This window comes from Orbicella franksi, unplaced genomic scaffold (assembly GCF_964199315.1).
Source record: "Orbicella franksi unplaced genomic scaffold, jaOrbFran1.1 SCAFFOLD_228, whole genome shotgun sequence".
Lineage (NCBI taxonomy): Eukaryota > Metazoa > Cnidaria > Anthozoa > Scleractinia > Merulinidae > Orbicella > Orbicella franksi.
In genome coordinates, this window is record NW_027670966.1 from 4,325 (window position 1) to 25,794 (window position 21,470).

Here is a 21,470-nt window from a genome sequence, read left to right on the forward strand (position 1 = left end):
ATACAAAGAAGTCGAGGGAGTTCCAAATACGATGAAACTTCATTCTGCGGTTGGCAACTCAGCAGAAAAAGTACTGGTGAGGTAAACGTTCTTGTTATTGCAGTAGCTACCTTCATGACGAAGAATTCCAAGCAGATTCAACTTGTGGGTGAAAAGCAGTATTACAAATTGACCAAGATGACGGTGAGTTGGAGGTCTCCTTCATAATAAGACGAAAAGTAATAAGTTTCAAGTGGCTTGCTCAAAAGGATGGGTTGGGGCTTGAAAGGTACAGCATTATCTGCGTAATGGAGCCTCCGGTACCTATTGGCAAAACTGGACGCGCCTTTTAATGTTACAGATCGAGCAACTTAAAATCTTTGAAAATGAAAACAATGTACCTGATGGCCGCCTTACCACCAGTGTCTACAGGAAACCAACACATACTGATCAGTACCTAGCGTATGATTCACACCACCCTCAGTCAGTAAAGCGCGGTATTGTGAAGTGTTTGTACGACCGGGCTAAACGTGTCGTGACCAAACCATCAGTAATCACTGGAGAGAAGAAACATCTGTCATCTGTACTTGTTTCTAACGGATATCCCTCCTCTTTTGTACAGAAGATCACAAAAGCACGAACAACCCCAAGAAGAGAGCCCGTCGCGGAATTTAAATCCAACGCCGTTTTACCTTATGTCCAAGGAGTTTCGGAGTCTCTCCACCGCTGCCTTGAACAACAAGGCATTCGCACCGTCTTCAAGTCCGACACGACACTTCGGTCACACTTAGTGCAACCAAAGGACACCGTCAACCCGGCTAAACAAGATGGTGTTGACTACAGGATTCCCTGTGAGTGCGGCAAAGTCTACATCGGGGAAACAGGGAGATCTATGCAGGAGAGGATCAAAGAGCACGACAGGGATATACGACTCGCCCGTACTCAGACCTCCGCCGTTTCTGAACACACCCACGAGACCGGCCACTATCCTATCTGGAATGAGGTCAAGTTTATTGATCGAGATCCTCACTGGTACACACGTAGGGTCAAGGAAGCTATTCACATAAGACTTCACCCTAATAACATCAACAAGGATAGTGGAATTGAAATTCCTGAAGCATGGATGCCCACGATCAAAAAACACAACAACAGGAGAACGGTACAACAGCGGACCACTGAGGGAACACCTACTCGCCAGAACAATGGAACAATAGGAGGATCGAAATGCACCAATCACAGCCGACCTTTGTGATGTAAATGATACCGTGCAATCAGTCGACCTTATCGCCTGAAGACTAGCAGTAAGCAATCGAAACGTCGCGATCTACATCTCAAGTGACTACATCGTGAGACAAACGATAATACACTTTATTATTACATCTACCAGGATGAATAACAAAAACCTTTTCCTCGACAATGTACTAAAACTTGACTGAAAACACTAATTGTGGTACTTTTGTTAGAAAGAACTGAAAAGAGGGGTATTTTGATAACTGCTTTTCACATTCCATTTCCATTTAATTCAGTTTTTGCTTTGAGTGGTTGTAAATTACATTACTTAACGAAATTAAGTATATGTTGCAAAGAACTGCAGAGACTCGAACACATTGCTATTAATACTCCGTTCAAAGTCATAGTCAATTTTTCATTTTAATTGTGTTAAGTTTACTAGGAGTAGTTAACCAAGTGTGTAGCTCACATTTTCTCTCGTGAGAATGAAAGCTCACAAAGCATGAGTTTCGCTAGACCTGTGATTTTCTATCGTTACTGTCCTTTGTACATTACGTTATCATGTTTCAGGCCGTTTCTGCTTATCTTTGGGCCTAACATACCGTTTAAAAAGTTTGCAGAAAAATAGTTTCGTTTGTAGCATTTATGGTCAAATGAGTGCAGACTTTTAGATTCCCAAAGTAAAACCGTAACAGGAAACATAAAAAACGGAAGTTTCATATCGATAAAAATATGATTAAACTTGTAAAATTGCTAAAAAGTTATTTCTGTCAAGTTTCAAGTTAGCACAAATGATATAGCAAGTTAACTTTTTCCCATATACATTGCTAATTAAAAGCGACAAAACGTTACTTGCAGTGACATCTAACCATTATGAGTATAAATCTACTAGCATTCTACCACGAATGCTACTCTCTGATTGGTTACGCTACTCACTGTCTACTCTGTGATAGACAGTGAGTGCGTAGCAGTGTGCCCTTGTACCTTGTAATTAAAATGACGGCCGCTTCTTGGCGTTTTGGAAGAGGATTTAGATAAAGTTTTGAAGGACGAGTAGATTTATACTAAAACAATCAGATTGCTCGCACTCCATTGCTATTGCGTGATAGTTGAAAAGTTAAAGGTTGAAGGGTTGAACACTTTTTCGTTTAACTTGCAAACTACTTTGTCGTTTTTTGTGGAAATTCAGAAAATGAAAGTTTAGATGTTATTATATTCAGAAATGTTAGTAACTTAACAAACTGTAATGGGTGTATAACCAAAAGTTTCAATCAAAATGAAAAAAAATGAATATCGTTTAATGGCATATTCCTGAAGACTTGATACAGTTTTGTTATTCTAGATTAAGCCTACTCGACCCAGAGCTTTTTAACTCTGCCTTAGATGTGCGAAAACTGTCATCTGAGCCGGTCCCAAGCCCGGATAAAAGAGGAGGGTTGCGACTGGAGAAAATCTCTCCATTGCATAAAAAAGTAACGAGGAAACAGTAATTTCTTTCAGAAAATCGCATTTAGCATATTGTGCAGTAAGTGGTTAAATTGCCGGTGCTAAGGACCTTACCTTGCCAAAGTTTTTGCTCCGCCAATATTTTGCAAACGTCATCACATTGAGTGTTACTTTACAGACATGAACGTAACCTCGAGTTCACTTTTTGATCTGTCGAAAAAGGACGAAGAATCCCCGCAATCGATAGACAATACATACATTTCCCCCCTAACATGAAATAAACTTTTCCCTTGAGCATACGGACATTCTTTCAGCATGCAAACGAGGTAGACCGCTGCCGTTTGGATAGCACCATATCATTTCTCGTCCCAAGGCCTCGCTCCTTTTGGTCAGCAACAAGAATCGCGACCTCTGGCCGGATCCGATTTTCTGAACATCCGCTGAGAATTTGTTTCGTACTCTCAGCCAATCAGATTTGTCAGACTTGACTCTGAGTATGTGCAGAGTGACGGGAAGTCCGCGATTCACGAACTTCCGGTGTTGAACCCGGCCAGAGGTCAAGAGTCCTGGTGCTGACCAAAAACGGCGCGGCCCCTGGGGTCGAGGATATGGCACTATATAAAACTGACGTGAAATTTGTAACCAGCCTCTTTCGTCTCGTTAAGTTGGACCAAGGTGAGCTACCTTAAAGACTTATCTGAACGCCGTTCGTTATTTCGGTAAAATTTAAAGCAAGCGAACTAGACCTAGGTCAGGAACATTTTAAACAAACCGAGGAGATTCGCTGATAATTTAAATCTTTAAACTAGACATCGAGCGAAACATTGATAGGTAGGCCTGTCCCGATTGCGCTGGAAAAATCGCAAGTGCTCAAAACATGGCAAAAAAGTACTTAACTAGTGCTCGATTTCTATAAAAAGTGCTTGAAATTTAGAAATGGTGCACGAAAATTGCTCGCAGTTTACGTTTATTTCCCAGCAGATGTTTATACATATTCCTAGTTTTATCAAACTTTTAACTAAACACGAAGTCACGATCCAATGAAAATCGCCTGTTCCCACGGTTAAAAGGACCATAGCACGCGCATTTCCATGACAACAGTCAGCCGATCAGGCGACAAGCTAAAATTACTCGTACTCGGCTTTACTGAAAACGTTTCAAACACAAAATATTGCATTTAACATATGGAAAATTGTGAAAAATGTGCTGAAATGTTTTCCAAAAAGCCAAAACATGCTCAAATTCTGCTCAAAAGTCAATTAAGTGCTCACAAGTGCTGCAAATGTAAAATAACGCTCCAATTTCGCCTACCCTCCTTTCGCGCGCTCCTAGCCCCCAGGATTTCGCGCGGCCATTTTTTTCTCGCAAATTTCTTTCGCGTCACGCACGACGGACTAAGCGAAAGAGGGACTACTCGTAGTCTAGTACAGTGCGGTTCGGAGCGGGCAAGATGGGCGTGTCTCTTGCTCGCTCGACATTGCTTGCATTGTTCCCGCGGAAAACTAAAAAACTCTCAACACCACCATGTAATAAATCCTTTTATTAGCAAGCTTTTTTGGCCAAGAGAGCTCGTCTGGCCTTTGTCTTGGTCAATAACAACGCAAAAGAACGAGGCCAATATTCAGGCAAGCATCTTGACCGACAAAGATTGTCAACAACTTATGTATAATGATACAGTTACAGTCGTGGAATAAACTGTTCAGGTTAATTTAAGATGTTACGATTAACGTAATGCGATGCATTTGTGTTATACGTTTCCCCGTTTAGACATTCAACACAAGATGTCATCAAGTCAAACCAACGGTAACACCTTTACTCATTTGTCTACTGAATGGATATTTTTATTTGTGCATTTCTTTCTTTTTTTAAAAGAGCCACAAAGAAAATTTAGGGGCTTTTTCAAACGGGTAAACTCTCAAATTCCTGTTTGTAGCACAACAACAACAACAACAAAACACACAAAAAGATTAACTCAATTCAAAGCTTCCTGAAAAGAGCTGCGTTACTCAAGCAGTCTAAGGCCAGGGTCAGGAATGTAAAGTAGAATTATGGTTGGGCAGCTACATCTTTTGTTCTATTTGTTTTACGAAGCTGAATTTTTCCCTTGTCATAAAGGTGGCCAAAGATGGTTATAATTTAGCATAGCCCTAACTGTGGAGGCCACTAAAGATACACACTAAAAACGAGTATTTTGCTTTTCCCGCAGAAAACAAGGGAGAGACAGAACCTTCTGCAGGTAACATATAAACAACTGTCAATTTTTATTTTTAGGATCTGTCTACACTATACCGAACGGCTCATTATGTCGACATGAAAGATACTCCGGCCTGGTATGAGCAGAAACGACCGCGCAGCTTGGCTCCGTTACGTTTTGTGTGAACGAAAGGCCTATCCTATATGGTTTTCGCGCCGGCCCAATAACTATACGCTATAGTGTAGACATAGCCTTATTAGGTCAGACTAACAAAAATGAGGTTTTACGTGAATCGGACAAGGGTGCGAAACCTCTGAATAGTAAAAGTTTTAAAATAACAGGATGATATTGAGGTTTAATTCATTGCAAAATGACATTTGTTTGGTTTTCTACAGGGGACGACATAAGAGAGGTGGTGCAGTTAAAGGAGAAAGAAGGTAACATGTGAAAAACCTGTCAAAAAAATAAAGTTTCAGGGACAAAGGATGTGAAACTTTTAATAGTACAAGTTCGAAAATTGCAGTTTGATTTCGAAGTTTAATTGGTAAGAAAATGACTTTTTTTGTCTTTTCTACAGTTGTGCCGGAAAAGACAGATGGAGGTGAGAAACGAGCTTCAATAACCTCTATTATCATTGTTATACATTATAAAATTTCTGCAAAAAAGGAAAAGTTGAGAACATAACTGACATACACGTTGGTTTCTCTATAGATCCTAAAGAAAATGTGGAAGCCCTGAGGGCAGAAATAAGCGGTAAATATACCAAAGTTTGTCATTACTACTTTTTTGAAAACGACGACGTTTCGACCTTAGGCTAACATCACTATCCAGTCAATACTATATTTTATGATAACTGCAGAAATTCTCGCCCGCTCATTGGCTAATTTTCATTGTCAATATGCGGACAGACACATGAATTTATAATTTATGTGATGCGGCAACGAGCGAGAGCGGACAATTTGACAATTTGTTATGTAAAAAAACAAACTGACGTTAGTTTTTCATGCGTCTGTCCTGTTATTGAAGATGAATTTCTTTCCTGGCTTTATCAAATTCTAGAAATATTGTTATACTATTTCCATTGTAAATATCTATTGCTAATGTAGTATTTAATGTAGTTTTTATTATCTGTATTTTTTAGAGGGCCAAAACATGATTTGTAATGTTAGTTACTGTTACGTGTCACCCTCATAAAATAAAGTCTCTTACTTACTTACAATATTCTTTTTCAGAATTAAAAGAGCAGTTGAAGCTCTCAAACAGTAAGTTTTCAAATTCTGTTTGTCTGTATATAATTCTTGATAGCCAAAGAAACACAAACTCGCCAGTCATGTAAAAAGCTTGCAAAATACAGTAATGCCTTTTGCTCATTGGTTGTAATATTATCTGACGTTTGATTGACTGTTGTCCTAAATCGGAGTGAGTAATACTTGTTTGTGACGCTAGCAAGAAAATTTCCCTAAAATAGGAAAAATAGAAATGTGTTAAACAAAAAACTTATCTCACAATTTTATGTCTTTCTTTCATTTTTAGTGCGCTGTTGGCGTTGCAAAAGAAAAGGCCACAGGGCCAAGGATTGTACAGAAAGAGGGGGAGGGAGAAGGCAGTGGGGTGGCCATGGGAGGGGACGTGGGTGGGGGAGAGGAAGGGGAGGGGGAAGGGGAGGGGGAAGAGGGGGGGGAAGAATGGTAGTCAGTATGGGAGGGGCAACATTTTCCGTCTCGTCTTAAATTTATTCTTATTTAACATAAACGGGGGGGAGAGAGACAGAAAATGCCAATAGGGAGGGGAATGGGGGCTAAGAGGGGGGCTATATTTCTAAGGGTAAGGGCATAAGTTATATAAATTTTGTAAATAGACGTTGAAATTAGTGTATGTAATAATAATAATAAAAAAAAATGTAAAACATATATACCAAAAAAAAATCGTTAAGATGTATTGTTAATCTTGCATTCTAAAAAGTTGAATTGCTGTAAATAGTTTTGTAAATAGAATTGTAAAATACACGATGTTAACTTAAGTCTTATTTATTGTAAATGTTGTTGTACATAAAATTGTATATATTTTAACCTCTGTAGAAACAACTATGTAAATATATTATTGTAGCTTTAGACTTGGGCTCGGCGCTTCCCACGGGAACATGTAGTGTCTTTACAGTCTAAGTGCCTATTGGACGTTACACATTGTCAAATGTCAAACCCTTTTCTGTAACAAAAAACACACAATGAAGAGCTTAATAAAAGTGTCCACCGTTTTATTTATTGTGTATATTTTGTTTTGTAACCCCCCTTAGCTGAGCCAAAATCCCCTTTCCAGGTCTTACATTCATAGATTGACATAGATTTATTGATTGATATCATGTATTCGTAGGATATTGTAGTTGTTAGAATAAAGTTGTTCTTTCCAGATAAAAATATTTCTTTGATGATAAAATGGCGTGTGGTACCTCAAGAGGAATAGGGGTCTGATTATGGCTGAAGGACCTTATAGGGTAGCATAAAAAAATCGTTTCCATCAGAATTCAGCTTCCGATAAACGACTCTAAAGACTTTTAAGTGCCGATATGAAGTATCACTCTTTAATCTCTGACGTGATTAAATAATATACACTTAAATATGAAATATCAAATGATACTGGCTGAAATAGAGAGAACTATTCAAATATTCAAAACATTGAAAATATTGCGAGTCCAAAGATTTGTTGCAAGTCTTAGCAAAACTGATAGATTTTAGAATCAGATATGAAATAAATGTTAGGATTCTCTCACCCCCACGCATGCAGTTAGCCGTCTGCAAGCACTTGACTCCAGCGACTCCAGAACCCGTACAGCAAAGAACAATTCCTGGTCATTTCACCGGACGCTGGTTTATCTCGTCAAGGATCGAATGCTACTTCAACTAGCCAATCTAAGTGTCACGTGGTTTTCTGCGAAAAAAAAAACCAAAAAAACAAAGAAAGAACCAACCGAAACATACTAAGGAAATGAAAACAGCACTCACTCAACCCCTCCCTTCCCCCCTCCCCCCCCCCCTGCCAAAACCTAGAGTCAGACTGGAGAAGACATGTATGTAAGTTGTCCGGTTCGTGCGTGCTGGAATACACCCCAGCTGCCCGTAACCAGTAGTCAACTTATTCCCATGAGATGAACACAACACTCGGTAAGTATGTTACCTACACAGATACTACATAATTTAGTTGGTAAAGCAGCTTGATACGGGTTAACTGGCAAGCCATTAAGTGCCGATATGAAGTGTCACTCTTTAATCTCTGACGTGATTAAATAATATACACTTAAATATGAAATATCAAATGATACTGGCTGAAATAGAGAGAACTATTCAAATATTCAAAACATTGAAAATATTGCGAGTCCAAAGATTTGTTGCAAGTCTTAGCAAAACTGATAGATTTTAGAATCAGATATGAAATAAATGTTAGGATTCTCTCACCCCCACGCATGCAGTTAGCCGTCTGCAAGCACTTGACTCCAGCGACTCCAGAACCCGCTACAGCAAAGAACAATTCCTGGTCATTTCACCGGACGCTGGTTTATCTCGTCAAGGATCGAATGCTACTTCAACTAGCCAATCTAAGTGTCACGTGGTTTTCTGCGAAAAAAAAAACCAAAAAAACAAAGAAAGAACCAACCGAAACATACTAAGGAAATGAAAACAGCACTCACTCAACCCCTCCCTTCCCCCCTCCCCCCCCCCCTGCCAAAACCTAGAGTCAGACTGGAGAAGACATGTATGTAAGTTGTCCGGTTCGTGCGTGCTGGAATACACCCCAGCTGCCCGTAACCAGTAGTCAACTTATTCCCATGAGATGAACACAACACTCGGTAAGTATGTTACCTACACAGATACTACATAATTTAGTTGGTAAAGCAGCTTGATACGGGTTAACTGGCAAGCCATTAAGTGCCGATATGAAGTGTCACTCTTTAATCTCTGACGTGATTAAATAATATACACTTAAATATGAAATATCAAATGATACTGGCTGAAATAGAGAGAACTATTCAAATATTCAAAACATTGAAAATATTGCGAGTCCAAAGATTTGTTGCAAGTCTTAGCAAAACTGATAGATTTTAGAATCAGATATGAAATAAATGTTAGGATTCTCTCACCCCCACGCATGCAGTTAGCCGTCTGCAAGCACTTGACTCCAGCGACTCCAGAACCCGTACAGCAAAGAACAATTCCTGGTCATTTCACCGGACGCTGGTTTATCTCGTCAAGGATCGAATGCTACTTCAACTAGCCAATCTAAGTGTCACGTGGTTTTCTGCGAAAAAAAAAACCAAAAAAACAAAGAAAGAACCAACCGAAACATACTAAGGAAATGAAAACAGCACTCACTCAACCCCTCCCTTCCCCCCTCCCCCCCCCCCTGCCAAAACCTAGAGTCAGACTGGAGAAGACATGTATGTAAGTTGTCCGGTTCGTGCGTGCTGGAATACACCCCAGCTGCCCGTAACCAGTAGTCAACTTATTCCCATGAGATGAACACAACACTCGGTAAGTATGTTACCTACACAGATACTACATAATTTAGTTGGTAAAGCAGCTTGATACGGGTTAACTGGCAAGCCATTAAGTGCCGATATGAAGTGTCACTCTTTAATCTCTGACGTGATTAAATAATATACACTTAAATATGAAATATCAAATGATACTGGCTGAAATAGAGAGAACTATTCAAATATTCAAAACATTGAAAATATTGCGAGTCCAAAGATTTGTTGCAAGTCTTAGCAAAACTGATAGATTTTAGAATCAGATATGAAATAAATGTTAGGATTCTCTCACCCCCACGCATGCAGTTAGCCGTCTGCAAGCACTTGACTCCAGCGACTCCAGAACCCGTACAGCAAAGAACAATTCCTGGTCATTTCACCGGACGCTGGTTTATCTCGTCAAGGATCGAATGCTACTTCAACTAGCCAATCTAAGTGTCACGTGGTTTTCTGCGAAAAAAAAAACCAAAAAAACAAAGAAAGAACCAACCGAAACATACTAAGGAAATGAAAACAGCACTCACTCAACCCCTCCCTTCCCCCCTCCCCCCCCCCCTGCCAAAACCTAGAGTCAGACTGGAGAAGACATGTATGTAAGTTGTCCGGTTCGTGCGTGCTGGAATACACCCCAGCTGCCCGTAACCAGTAGTCAACTTATTCCCATGAGATGAACACAACACTCGGTAAGTATGTTACCTACACAGATACTACATAATTTAGTTGGTAAAGCAGCTTGATACGGGTTAACTGGCAAGCCATTAAGTGCCGATATGAAGTGTCACTCTTTAATCTCTGACGTGATTAAATAATATACACTTAAATATGAAATATCAAATGATACTGGCTGAAATAGAGAGAACTATTCAAATATTCAAAACATTGAAAATATTGCGAGTCCAAAGATTTGTTGCAAGTCTTAGCAAAACTGATAGATTTTAGAATCAGATATGAAATAAATGTTAGGATTCTCTCACCCCCACGCATGCAGTTAGCCGTCTGCAAGCACTTGACTCCAGCGACTCCAGAACCCGTACAGCAAAGAACAATTCCTGGTCATTTCACCGGACGCTGGTTTATCTCGTCAAGGATCGAATGCTACTTCAACTAGCCAATCTAAGTGTCACGTGGTTTTCTGCGAAAAAAAAAACCAAAAAAACAAAGAAAGAACCAACCGAAACATACTAAGGAAATGAAAACAGCACTCACTCAACCCCTCCCTTCCCCCCTCCCCCCCCCCCTGCCAAAACCTAGAGTCAGACTGGAGAAGACATGTATGTAAGTTGTCCGGTTCGTGCGTGCTGGAATACACCCCAGCTGCCCGTAACCAGTAGTCAACTTATTCCCATGAGATGAACACAACACTCGGTAAGTATGTTACCTACACAGATACTACATAATTTAGTTGGTAAAGCAGCTTGATACGGGTTAACTGGCAAGCCATTAAGTGCCGATATGAAGTGTCACTCTTTAATCTCTGACGTGATTAAATAATATACACTTAAATATGAAATATCAAATGATACTGGCTGAAATAGAGAGAACTATTCAAATATTCAAAACATTGAAAATATTGCGAGTCCAAAGATTTGTTGCAAGTCTTAGCAAAACTGATAGATTTTAGAATCAGATATGAAATAAATGTTAGGATTCTCTCACCCCCACGCATGCAGTTAGCCGTCTGCAAGCACTTGACTCCAGCGACTCCAGAACCCGTACAGCAAAGAACAATTCCTGGTCATTTCACCGGACGCTGGTTTATCTCGTCAAGGATCGAATGCTACTTCAACTAGCCAATCTAAGTGTCACGTGGTTTTCTGCGAAAAAAAAAACCAAAAAAACAAAGAAAGAACCAACCGAAACATACTAAGGAAATGAAAACAGCACTCACTCAACCCCTCCCTTCCCCCCTCCCCCCCCCCCTGCCAAAACCTAGAGTCAGACTGGAGAAGACATGTATGTAAGTTGTCCGGTTCGTGCGTGCTGGAATACACCCCAGCTGCCCGTAACCAGTAGTCAACTTATTCCCATGAGATGAACACAACACTCGGTAAGTATGTTACCTACACAGATACTACATAATTTAGTTGGTAAAGCAGCTTGATACGGGTTAACTGGCAAGCCATTAAGTGCCGATATGAAGTGTCACTCTTTAATCTCTGACGTGATTAAATAATATACACTTAAATATGAAATATCAAATGATACTGGCTGAAATAGAGAGAACTATTCAAATATTCAAAACATTGAAAATATTGCGAGTCCAAAGATTTGTTGCAAGTCTTAGCAAAACTGATAGATTTTAGAATCAGATATGAAATAAATGTTAGGATTCTCTCACCCCCACGCATGCAGTTAGCCGTCTGCAAGCACTTGACTCCAGCGACTCCAGAACCCGTACAGCAAAGAACAATTCCTGGTCATTTCACCGGACGCTGGTTTATCTCGTCAAGGATCGAATGCTACTTCAACTAGCCAATCTAAGTGTCACGTGGTTTTCTGCGAAAAAAAAAACCAAAAAAACAAAGAAAGAACCAACCGAAACATACTAAGGAAATGAAAACAGCACTCACTCAACCCCTCCCTTCCCCCCTCCCCCCCCCCCTGCCAAAACCTAGAGTCAGACTGGAGAAGACATGTATGTAAGTTGTCCGGTTCGTGCGTGCTGGAATACACCCCAGCTGCCCGTAACCAGTAGTCAACTTATTCCCATGAGATGAACACAACACTCGGTAAGTATGTTACCTACACAGATACTACATAATTTAGTTGGTAAAGCAGCTTGATACGGGTTAACTGGCAAGCCATTAAGTGCCGATATGAAGTGTCACTCTTTAATCTCTGACGTGATTAAATAATATACACTTAAATATGAAATATCAAATGATACTGGCTGAAATAGAGAGAACTATTCAAATATTCAAAACATTGAAAATATTGCGAGTCCAAAGATTTGTTGCAAGTCTTAGCAAAACTGATAGATTTTAGAATCAGATATGAAATAAATGTTAGGATTCTCTCACCCCCACGCATGCAGTTAGCCGTCTGCAAGCACTTGACTCCAGCGACTCCAGAACCCGTACAGCAAAGAACAATTCCTGGTCATTTCACCGGACGCTGGTTTATCTCGTCAAGGATCGAATGCTACTTCAACTAGCCAATCTAAGTGTCACGTGGTTTTCTGCGAAAAAAAAAACCAAAAAAACAAAGAAAGAACCAACCGAAACATACTAAGGAAATGAAAACAGCACTCACTCAACCCCTCCCTTCCCCCCTCCCCCCCCCCCTGCCAAAACCTAGAGTCAGACTGGAGAAGACATGTATGTAAGTTGTCCGGTTCGTGCGTGCTGGAATACACCCCAGCTGCCCGTAACCAGTAGTCAACTTATTCCCATGAGATGAACACAACACTCGGTAAGTATGTTACCTACACAGATACTACATAATTTAGTTGGTAAAGCAGCTTGATACGGGTTAACTGGCAAGCCATTAAGTGCCGATATGAAGTGTCACTCTTTAATCTCTGACGTGATTAAATAATATACACTTAAATATGAAATATCAAATGATACTGGCTGAAATAGAGAGAACTATTCAAATATTCAAAACATTGAAAATATTGCGAGTCCAAAGATTTGTTGCAAGTCTTAGCAAAACTGATAGATTTTAGAATCAGATATGAAATAAATGTTAGGATTCTCTCACCCCCACGCATGCAGTTAGCCGTCTGCAAGCACTTGACTCCAGCGACTCCAGAACCCGTACAGCAAAGAACAATTCCTGGTCATTTCACCGGACGCTGGTTTATCTCGTCAAGGATCGAATGCTACTTCAACTAGCCAATCTAAGTGTCACGTGGTTTTCTGCGAAAAAAAAAACCAAAAAAACAAAGAAAGAACCAACCGAAACATACTAAGGAAATGAAAACAGCACTCACTCAACCCCTCCCTTCCCCCCTCCCCCCCCCCCTGCCAAAACCTAGAGTCAGACTGGAGAAGACATGTATGTAAGTTGTCCGGTTCGTGCGTGCTGGAATACACCCCAGCTGCCCGTAACCAGTAGTCAACTTATTCCCATGAGATGAACACAACACTCGGTAAGTATGTTACCTACACAGATACTACATAATTTAGTTGGTAAAGCAGCTTGATACGGGTTAACTGGCAAGCCATTAAGTGCCGATATGAAGTGTCACTCTTTAATCTCTGACGTGATTAAATAATATACACTTAAATATGAAATATCAAATGATACTGGCTGAAATAGAGAGAACTATTCAAATATTCAAAACATTGAAAATATTGCGAGTCCAAAGATTTGTTGCAAGTCTTAGCAAAACTGATAGATTTTAGAATCAGATATGAAATAAATGTTAGGATTCTCTCACCCCCACGCATGCAGTTAGCCGTCTGCAAGCACTTGACTCCAGCGACTCCAGAACCCGTACAGCAAAGAACAATTCCTGGTCATTTCACCGGACGCTGGTTTATCTCGTCAAGGATCGAATGCTACTTCAACTAGCCAATCTAAGTGTCACGTGGTTTTCTGCGAAAAAAAAAACCAAAAAAACAAAGAAAGAACCAACCGAAACATACTAAGGAAATGAAAACAGCACTCACTCAACCCCTCCCTTCCCCCCTCCCCCCCCCCCTGCCAAAACCTAGAGTCAGACTGGAGAAGACATGTATGTAAGTTGTCCGGTTCGTGCGTGCTGGAATACACCCCAGCTGCCCGTAACCAGTAGTCAACTTATTCCCATGAGATGAACACAACACTCGGTAAGTATGTTACCTACACAGATACTACATAATTTAGTTGGTAAAGCAGCTTGATACGGGTTAACTGGCAAGCCATTAAGTGCCGATATGAAGTGTCACTCTTTAATCTCTGACGTGATTAAATAATATACACTTAAATATGAAATATCAAATGATACTGGCTGAAATAGAGAGAACTATTCAAATATTCAAAACATTGAAAATATTGCGAGTCCAAAGATTTGTTGCAAGTCTTAGCAAAACTGATAGATTTTAGAATCAGATATGAAATAAATGTTAGGATTCTCTCACCCCCACGCATGCAGTTAGCCGTCTGCAAGCACTTGACTCCAGCGACTCCAGAACCCGTACAGCAAAGAACAATTCCTGGTCATTTCACCGGACGCTGGTTTATCTCGTCAAGGATCGAATGCTACTTCAACTAGCCAATCTAAGTGTCACGTGGTTTTCTGCGAAAAAAAAAACCAAAAAAACAAAGAAAGAACCAACCGAAACATACTAAGGAAATGAAAACAGCACTCACTCAACCCCTCCCTTCCCCCCTCCCCCCCCCCCCTGCCAAAACCTAGAGTCAGACTGGAGAAGACATGTATGTAAGTTGTCCGGTTCGTGCGTGCTGGAATACACCCCAGCTGCCCGTAACCAGTAGTCAACTTATTCCCATGAGATGAACACAACACTCGGTAAGTATGTTACCTACACAGATACTACATAATTTAGTTGGTAAAGCAGCTTGATACGGGTTAACTGGCAAGCCATTAAGTGCCGATATGAAGTGTCACTCTTTAATCTCTGACGTGATTAAATAATATACACTTAAATATGAAATATCAAATGATACTGGCTGAAATAGAGAGAACTATTCAAATATTCAAAACATTGAAAATATTGCGAGTCCAAAGATTTGTTGCAAGTCTTAGCAAAACTGATAGATTTTAGAATCAGATATGAAATAAATGTTAGGATTCTCTCACCCCCACGCATGCAGTTAGCCGTCTGCAAGCACTTGACTCCAGCGACTCCAGAACCCGTACAGCAAAGAACAATTCCTGGTCATTTCACCGGACGCTGGTTTATCTCGTCAAGGATCGAATGCTACTTCAACTAGCCAATCTAAGTGTCACGTGGTTTTCTGCGAAAAAAAAAACCAAAAAAACAAAGAAAGAACCAACCGAAACATACTAAGGAAATGAAAACAGCACTCACTCAACCCCTCCCTTCCCCCCTCCCCCCCCCCCTGCCAAAACCTAGAGTCAGACTGGAGAAGACATGTATGTAAGTTGTCCGGTTCGTGCGTGCTGGAATACACCCCAGCTGCCCGTAACCAGTAGTCAACTTATTCCCATGAGATGAACACAACACTCGGTAAGTATGTTACCTACACAGATACTACATAATTTAGTTGGTAAAGCAGCTTGATACGGGTTAACTGGCAAGCCATTAAGTGCCGATATGAAGTGTCACTCTTTAATCTCTGACGTGATTAAATAATATACACTTAAATATGAAATATCAAATGATACTGGCTGAAATAGAGAGAACTATTCAAATATTCAAAACATTGAAAATATTGCGAGTCCAAAGATTTGTTGCAAGTCTTAGCAAAACTGATAGATTTTAGAATCAGATATGAAATAAATGTTAGGATTCTCTCACCCCCACGCATGCAGTTAGCCGTCTGCAAGCACTTGACTCCAGCGACTCCAGAACCCGTACAGCAAAGAACAATTCCTGGTCATTTCACCGGACGCTGGTTTATCTCGTCAAGGATCGAATGCTACTTCAACTAGCCAATCTAAGTGTCACGTGGTTTTCTGCGAAAAAAAAACCAAAAAAACAAAGAAAGAACCAACCGAAACATACTAAGGAAATGAAAACAGCACTCACTCAACCCCTCCCTTCCCCCCTCCCCCCCCCCCTGCCAAAACCTAGAGTCAGACTGGAGAAGACATGTATGTAAGTTGTCCGGTTCGTGCGTGCTGGAATACACCCCAGCTGCCCGTAACCAGTAGTCAACTTATTCCCATGAGATGAACACAACACTCGGTAAGTATGTTACCTACACAGATACTACATAATTTAGTTGGTAAAGCAGCTTGATACGGGTTAACTGGCAAGCCATTAAGTGCCGATATGAAGTGTCACTCTTTAATCTCTGACGTGATTAAATAATATACACTTAAATATGAAATATCAAATGATACTGGCTGAAATAGAGAGAACTATTCAAATATTCAAAACATTGAAAATATTGCGAGTCCAAAGATTTGTTGCAAGTCTTAGCAAAACTGATAGATTTTAGAATCAGATATGAAATAAATGTTAGGATTCTCTCACCCCCACGCATGCAGTTAGCCGTCTGCAAGCACTTGACTCCAGCGACTCCAGAACCCGTACAGCAAAGAACAATTCCTGGTCATTTCACCGGACGCTGGTTTATCTCGTCAAGGATCGAATGCTACTTCAACTAGCCAATCTAAGTGTCACGTGGTTTTCTGCGAAAAAAAAAACCAAAAAAACAAAGAAAGAACCAACCGAAACATACTAAGGAAATGAAAACAGCACTCACTCAACCCCTCCCTTCCCCCCTCCCCCCCCCCCCTGCCAAAACCTAGAGTCAGACTGGAGAAGACATGTATGTAAGTTGTCCGGTTCGTGCGTGCTGGAATACACCCCAGCTGCCCGTAACCAGTAGTCAACTTATTCCCATGAGATGAACACAACACTCGGTAAGTATGTTACCTACACAGATACTACATAATTTAGTTGGTAAAGCAGCTTGATACGGGTTAACTGGCAAGCCATTAAGTGCCGATATGAAGTGTCACTCTTTAATCTCTGACGTGATTAAATAATATACACTTAAATATGAAATATCAAATGATACTGGCTGAAATAGAGAGAACTATTCAAATATTCAAAACATTGAAAATATTGCGAGTCCAAAGATTTGTTGCAAGTCTTAGCAAAACTGATAGATTTTAGAATCAGATATGAAATAAATGTTAGGATTCTCTCACCCCCACGCATGCAGTTAGCCGTCTGCAAGCACTTGACTCCAGCGACTCCAGAACCCGTACAGCAAAGAACAATTCCTGGTCATTTCACCGGACGCTGGTTTATCTCGTCAAGGATCGAATGCTACTTCAACTAGCCAATCTAAGTGTCACGTGGTTTTCTGCGAAAAAAAAAACCAAAAAAACAAAGAAAGAACCAACCGAAACATACTAAGGAAATGAAAACAGCACTCACTCAACCCCTCCCTTCCCCCCTCCCCCCCCCCCTGCCAAAACCTAGAGTCAGACTGGAGAAGACATGTATGTAAGTTGTCCGGTTCGTGCGTGCTGGAATACACCCCAGCTGCCCGTAACCAGTAGTCAACTTATTCCCATGAGATGAACACAACACTCGGTAAGTATGTTACCTACACAGATACTACATAATTTAGTTGGTAAAGCAGCTTGATACGGGTTAACTGGCAAGCCATTAAGTGCCGATATGAAGTGTCACTCTTTAATCTCTGACGTGATTAAATAATATACACTTAAATATGAAATATCAAATGATACTGGCTGAAATAGAGAGAACTATTCAAATATTCAAAACATTGAAAATATTGCGAGTCCAAAGATTTGTTGCAAGTCTTAGCAAAACTGATAGATTTTAGAATCAGATATGAAATAAATGTTAGGATTCTCTCACCCCCACGCATGCAGTTAGCCGTCTGCAAGCACTTGACTCCAGCGACTCCAGAACCCGTACAGCAAAGAACAATTCCTGGTCATTTCACCGGACGCTGGTTTATCTCGTCAAGGATCGAATGCTACTTCAACTAGCCAATCTAAGTGTCACGTGGTTTTCTGCGAAAAAAAAAACCAAAAAAACAAAGAAAGAACCAACCGAAACATACTAAGGAAATGAAAACAGCACTCACTCAACCCCTCCCTTCCCCCCTCCCCCCCCCCCCTGCCAAAACCTAGAGTCAGACTGGAGAAGACATGTATGTAAGTTGTCCGGTTCGTGCGTGCTGGAATACACCCCAGCTGCCCGTAACCAGTAGTCAACTTATTCCCATGAGATGAACACAACACTCGGTAAGTATGTTACCTACACAGATACTACATAATTTAGTTGGTAAAGCAGCTTGATACGGGTTAACTGGCAAGCCATTAAGTGCCGATATGAAGTGTCACTCTTTAATCTCTGACGTGATTAAATAATATACACTTAAATATGAAATATCAAATGATACTGGCTGAAATAGAGAGAACTATTCAAATATTCAAAACATTGAAAATATTGCGAGTCCAAAGATTTGTTGCAAGTCTTAGCAAAACTGATAGATTTTAGAATCAGATATGAAATAAATGTTAGGATTCTCTCACCCCCACGCATGCAGTTAGCCGTCTGCAAGCACTTGACTCCAGCGACTCCAGAACCCGTACAGCAAAGAACAATTCCTGGTCATTTCTGGCGTTTGATTCCATATTGATTTCCTGGGATTATTGTCATGTCAGAGGAAGGAGTGGAAACTAGGTTCCAGGCGTGACGGAGTGTTCTCTTTGTATTGTGAGCCATTTTGAGAGCGAAGTGGTAAATTTGAAATTCTAAACAAACTTGTTTCTCGTGAGGATGGTAAGTAATGTCGTGTTGTGTTTTTAGTTTGCTTAATTACATGAAAAGTGCTGGAGCTTGTGCATGCTTCTTGTTTCGGCGGAGAGATAGCCAGCGCGAATTTTTCGATAGACCGTATGGAAGCAAATGTCATCATGATATCATCGTAATATTCAATCAAGTAAAAATCTCCTCTTTGCCCATCGATCTAGTGTAAAGTCATGACATTATTATTAGAATGAATAATCCAGAATGTCTTCTTTTGCCTGTGATAAAGTGATAAATCATGCTACAATACAATGCTGTCCCTTACTGACAACAAATAAAAGCTGACCACAAGCAAACAGCAGCGAAACCAACCGATTTTGATATTATTATATTCAGTGTCTGTTTTGTTATTTTCGGACGATTTCATAGCGAATAATTTGATGTAATAGTCCCACGTGGTAATGATATTTTGATATGTGAGAGGCACATTGTGATTCAAATAATTTCTCGACATTATCATTTTACTATCACCAAAATATCAATTAAATATCAAAATGTCAGTTACCAAACTAATGATATTCTATCAGGATCTATGGATCCAGAGCATTTCCTGTATCAGCTCCAGAACTTTGGGAACAAGCTACCCAGTGATATACGTTCATGCCATAATTCAAGTCTATTTAAACCTATACACCAGACGTATCTTTATAAAAAATGTTATTTTAGCTTGTAGAAAGAGTTTTTAAAGGGCTATTTTTATGTCTTTTGTTATTATTATTATTGTTATTATTACTATTATTATTATTATAATTATTATTATTATTATTATTAATAATGGTAATAGGACTGGGTGGAGTCCAATTTGGTCTGTAATCACACAAGTGATTAACAAAATCGGACGACCGCGAAGAGGGTGTCCGATTTGTTATTCACGAGTGTGATTACAGACTGAATTGGACAACACGATGTTCCCGTTACCAATTAATCATAACAATTACAATTTCCCACAAAAGCAAAAATTCATTTGAAAAAAAGAGCATTTAATAGTCATTTTTAAATATCATAATTAAAAATATGGAGAATAGCTTGCAAAGTGGCTGTTAAGTTTTCTTTCAAAACAGTCACCAGAGACTAAACCTCCACAATTTTACAAAGTCAGTCTCTTGAATTGGTTACCATAGTAATTGCAATCAATGTTGTGGTTGGTGGATTTAGTGGAGAGGACTTAACATGATTGGCTCATGTAACTCTCCGATTACAGGTGTCCGATTACAGCCAACTGTCCGATTACACTGTCCGATTACAGCTTTGCAGATTAATTAGAGCAAAATACAGCAGTTTATGCACCAATCACATTTGAGGAAATTGTAATTGTTATGATCATTATTTCTTTTTGCTGGTCAATTACGTCCAAATTCTTGGTGGTTTGAAATTTTCCATTTCAGGAATTTTTGAGATAGGAACATTTTGTAGGGTTGTTCCTAATGTTCTGTTGTAACAGAACGTGTTCTTGGATATCATTTGATGCTTTCTGGAAATTCTATGGCTTGAAAATTTGGCAAGGATTTTTGGGGGGTCAAAATTTTGGTTCATGGGATTTTGGGGGTTTTGTTTGAGGCCCTAGGATTTTGGGTGGTTCATCATTTGATCGTCCCTGTCAATTGAAATCCAGAGTACCCCCAGCTCGGGGAGTATGAGGCTTCATTGAATGAAATTTAATTCCATTTCATTTCCTTCCACTTGCAGTAGCTGTCTTTGGCAGAGAGGACCCATGCCTTCTACTGGGACTCAAATGCACCAATGAATGAATGTGTGCCTAGACCCAAATCCGGAGAATAAAAAAAGTTTTTTGATTAGTTTTCCTGTTCTTCACATTGGTTTGTCTTTTGTTGATTTCTTTCCCCTTATCTCTAATACATATTGACTATTAGTTACATTATCATTAAAGTATATAAGTACATGAATAAAGACAGATTGTTATCATCATCATCCTTGCTTAGATTCAAAATAACCAATAAAGAAGTCTAGCCACCCAATGTGTTCATCTGTCTTTCTTCATTCACTTATATTACAATAATAATAATAATAATAACTTTTTATGGTCTGCCAGGAGAGAGACACTTTTTCAGGAAGGAACCAAGCCACTAATATTTGTTAGCCTTCATTAGACACTCGTGAATCTATCTATCTATTGCGTAGATGTTTGGCTTTGGAAAACACAACAGCCTATTTTCCATTTAGATAAATAACAACAAAAGGCAACTGAAACAATCAATTTAAATTTCCTGTCAATAATCTTTAATGTGTAAACAACATTATTCAACTGCTAGTGTCTGTGCAGAACACAAAAAGCACTCTTCATTCAGAATTAACCTTCCGAAAACAACAACTAGAAAGCTAATTATTGAAATTATCATTTCTCGTAATATTAAGTTGAAGATTATTGTCTTGCTCAGTAACTCCTGTTACCATAGTTATAGGGCACAGGTATTAAGTTTCCTATCTCCTGCCTTTCTCCTAATAATTGCAACTCTGGTGATATTAATTTCATGTCATTTGTTTGACAGTACCAATATTATGTCTAATAAAGCCAGAAATCCATTAAGTCTCCCATTAAGTTTTTGAGGCCTGCATGAGCTCTCTCATGTTTCTTGGCTGGACAATAATTTTTATAGAGTAAAATTGTTTATCAATCAGCAAGTATCTGAGTATTTATTGGCCT

The 21,470-nt window shown here is 39.7% G+C and overlaps 1 protein-coding gene and 1 long non-coding RNA gene across 2 annotated transcripts; both read left to right on the top strand.

The window, feature by feature from the left end:
* The first annotated feature begins 3,421 nt into the window (after positions 1–3,421).
* On the top strand, positions 3,422–7,441 carry LOC145476491 (uncharacterized). The gene is made up of 7 exons (XM_081455388.1): positions 3,422–4,458; positions 4,862–4,891; positions 5,245–5,286; positions 5,427–5,450; positions 5,561–5,602; positions 6,082–6,111; positions 6,383–7,441. Exons 1-7 carry the CDS (start codon positions 4,392–4,394, stop codon positions 6,577–6,579), a joined length of 432 nt encoding a protein of 143 aa, XP_081311514.1. The 5' UTR covers positions 3,422–4,391; the 3' UTR covers positions 6,580–7,441.
* Positions 7,442–18,472: 11,031 nt separating this feature from the next.
* Positions 18,473–20,604, top strand: LOC145476489 (uncharacterized). The gene is made up of 2 exons (XR_014047143.1): positions 18,473–18,781; positions 20,495–20,604. It is a non-coding gene; the product is annotated as an uncharacterized LOC145476489 (long non-coding RNA).
* The last annotated feature ends 866 nt before the right edge of the window (positions 20,605–21,470 follow it).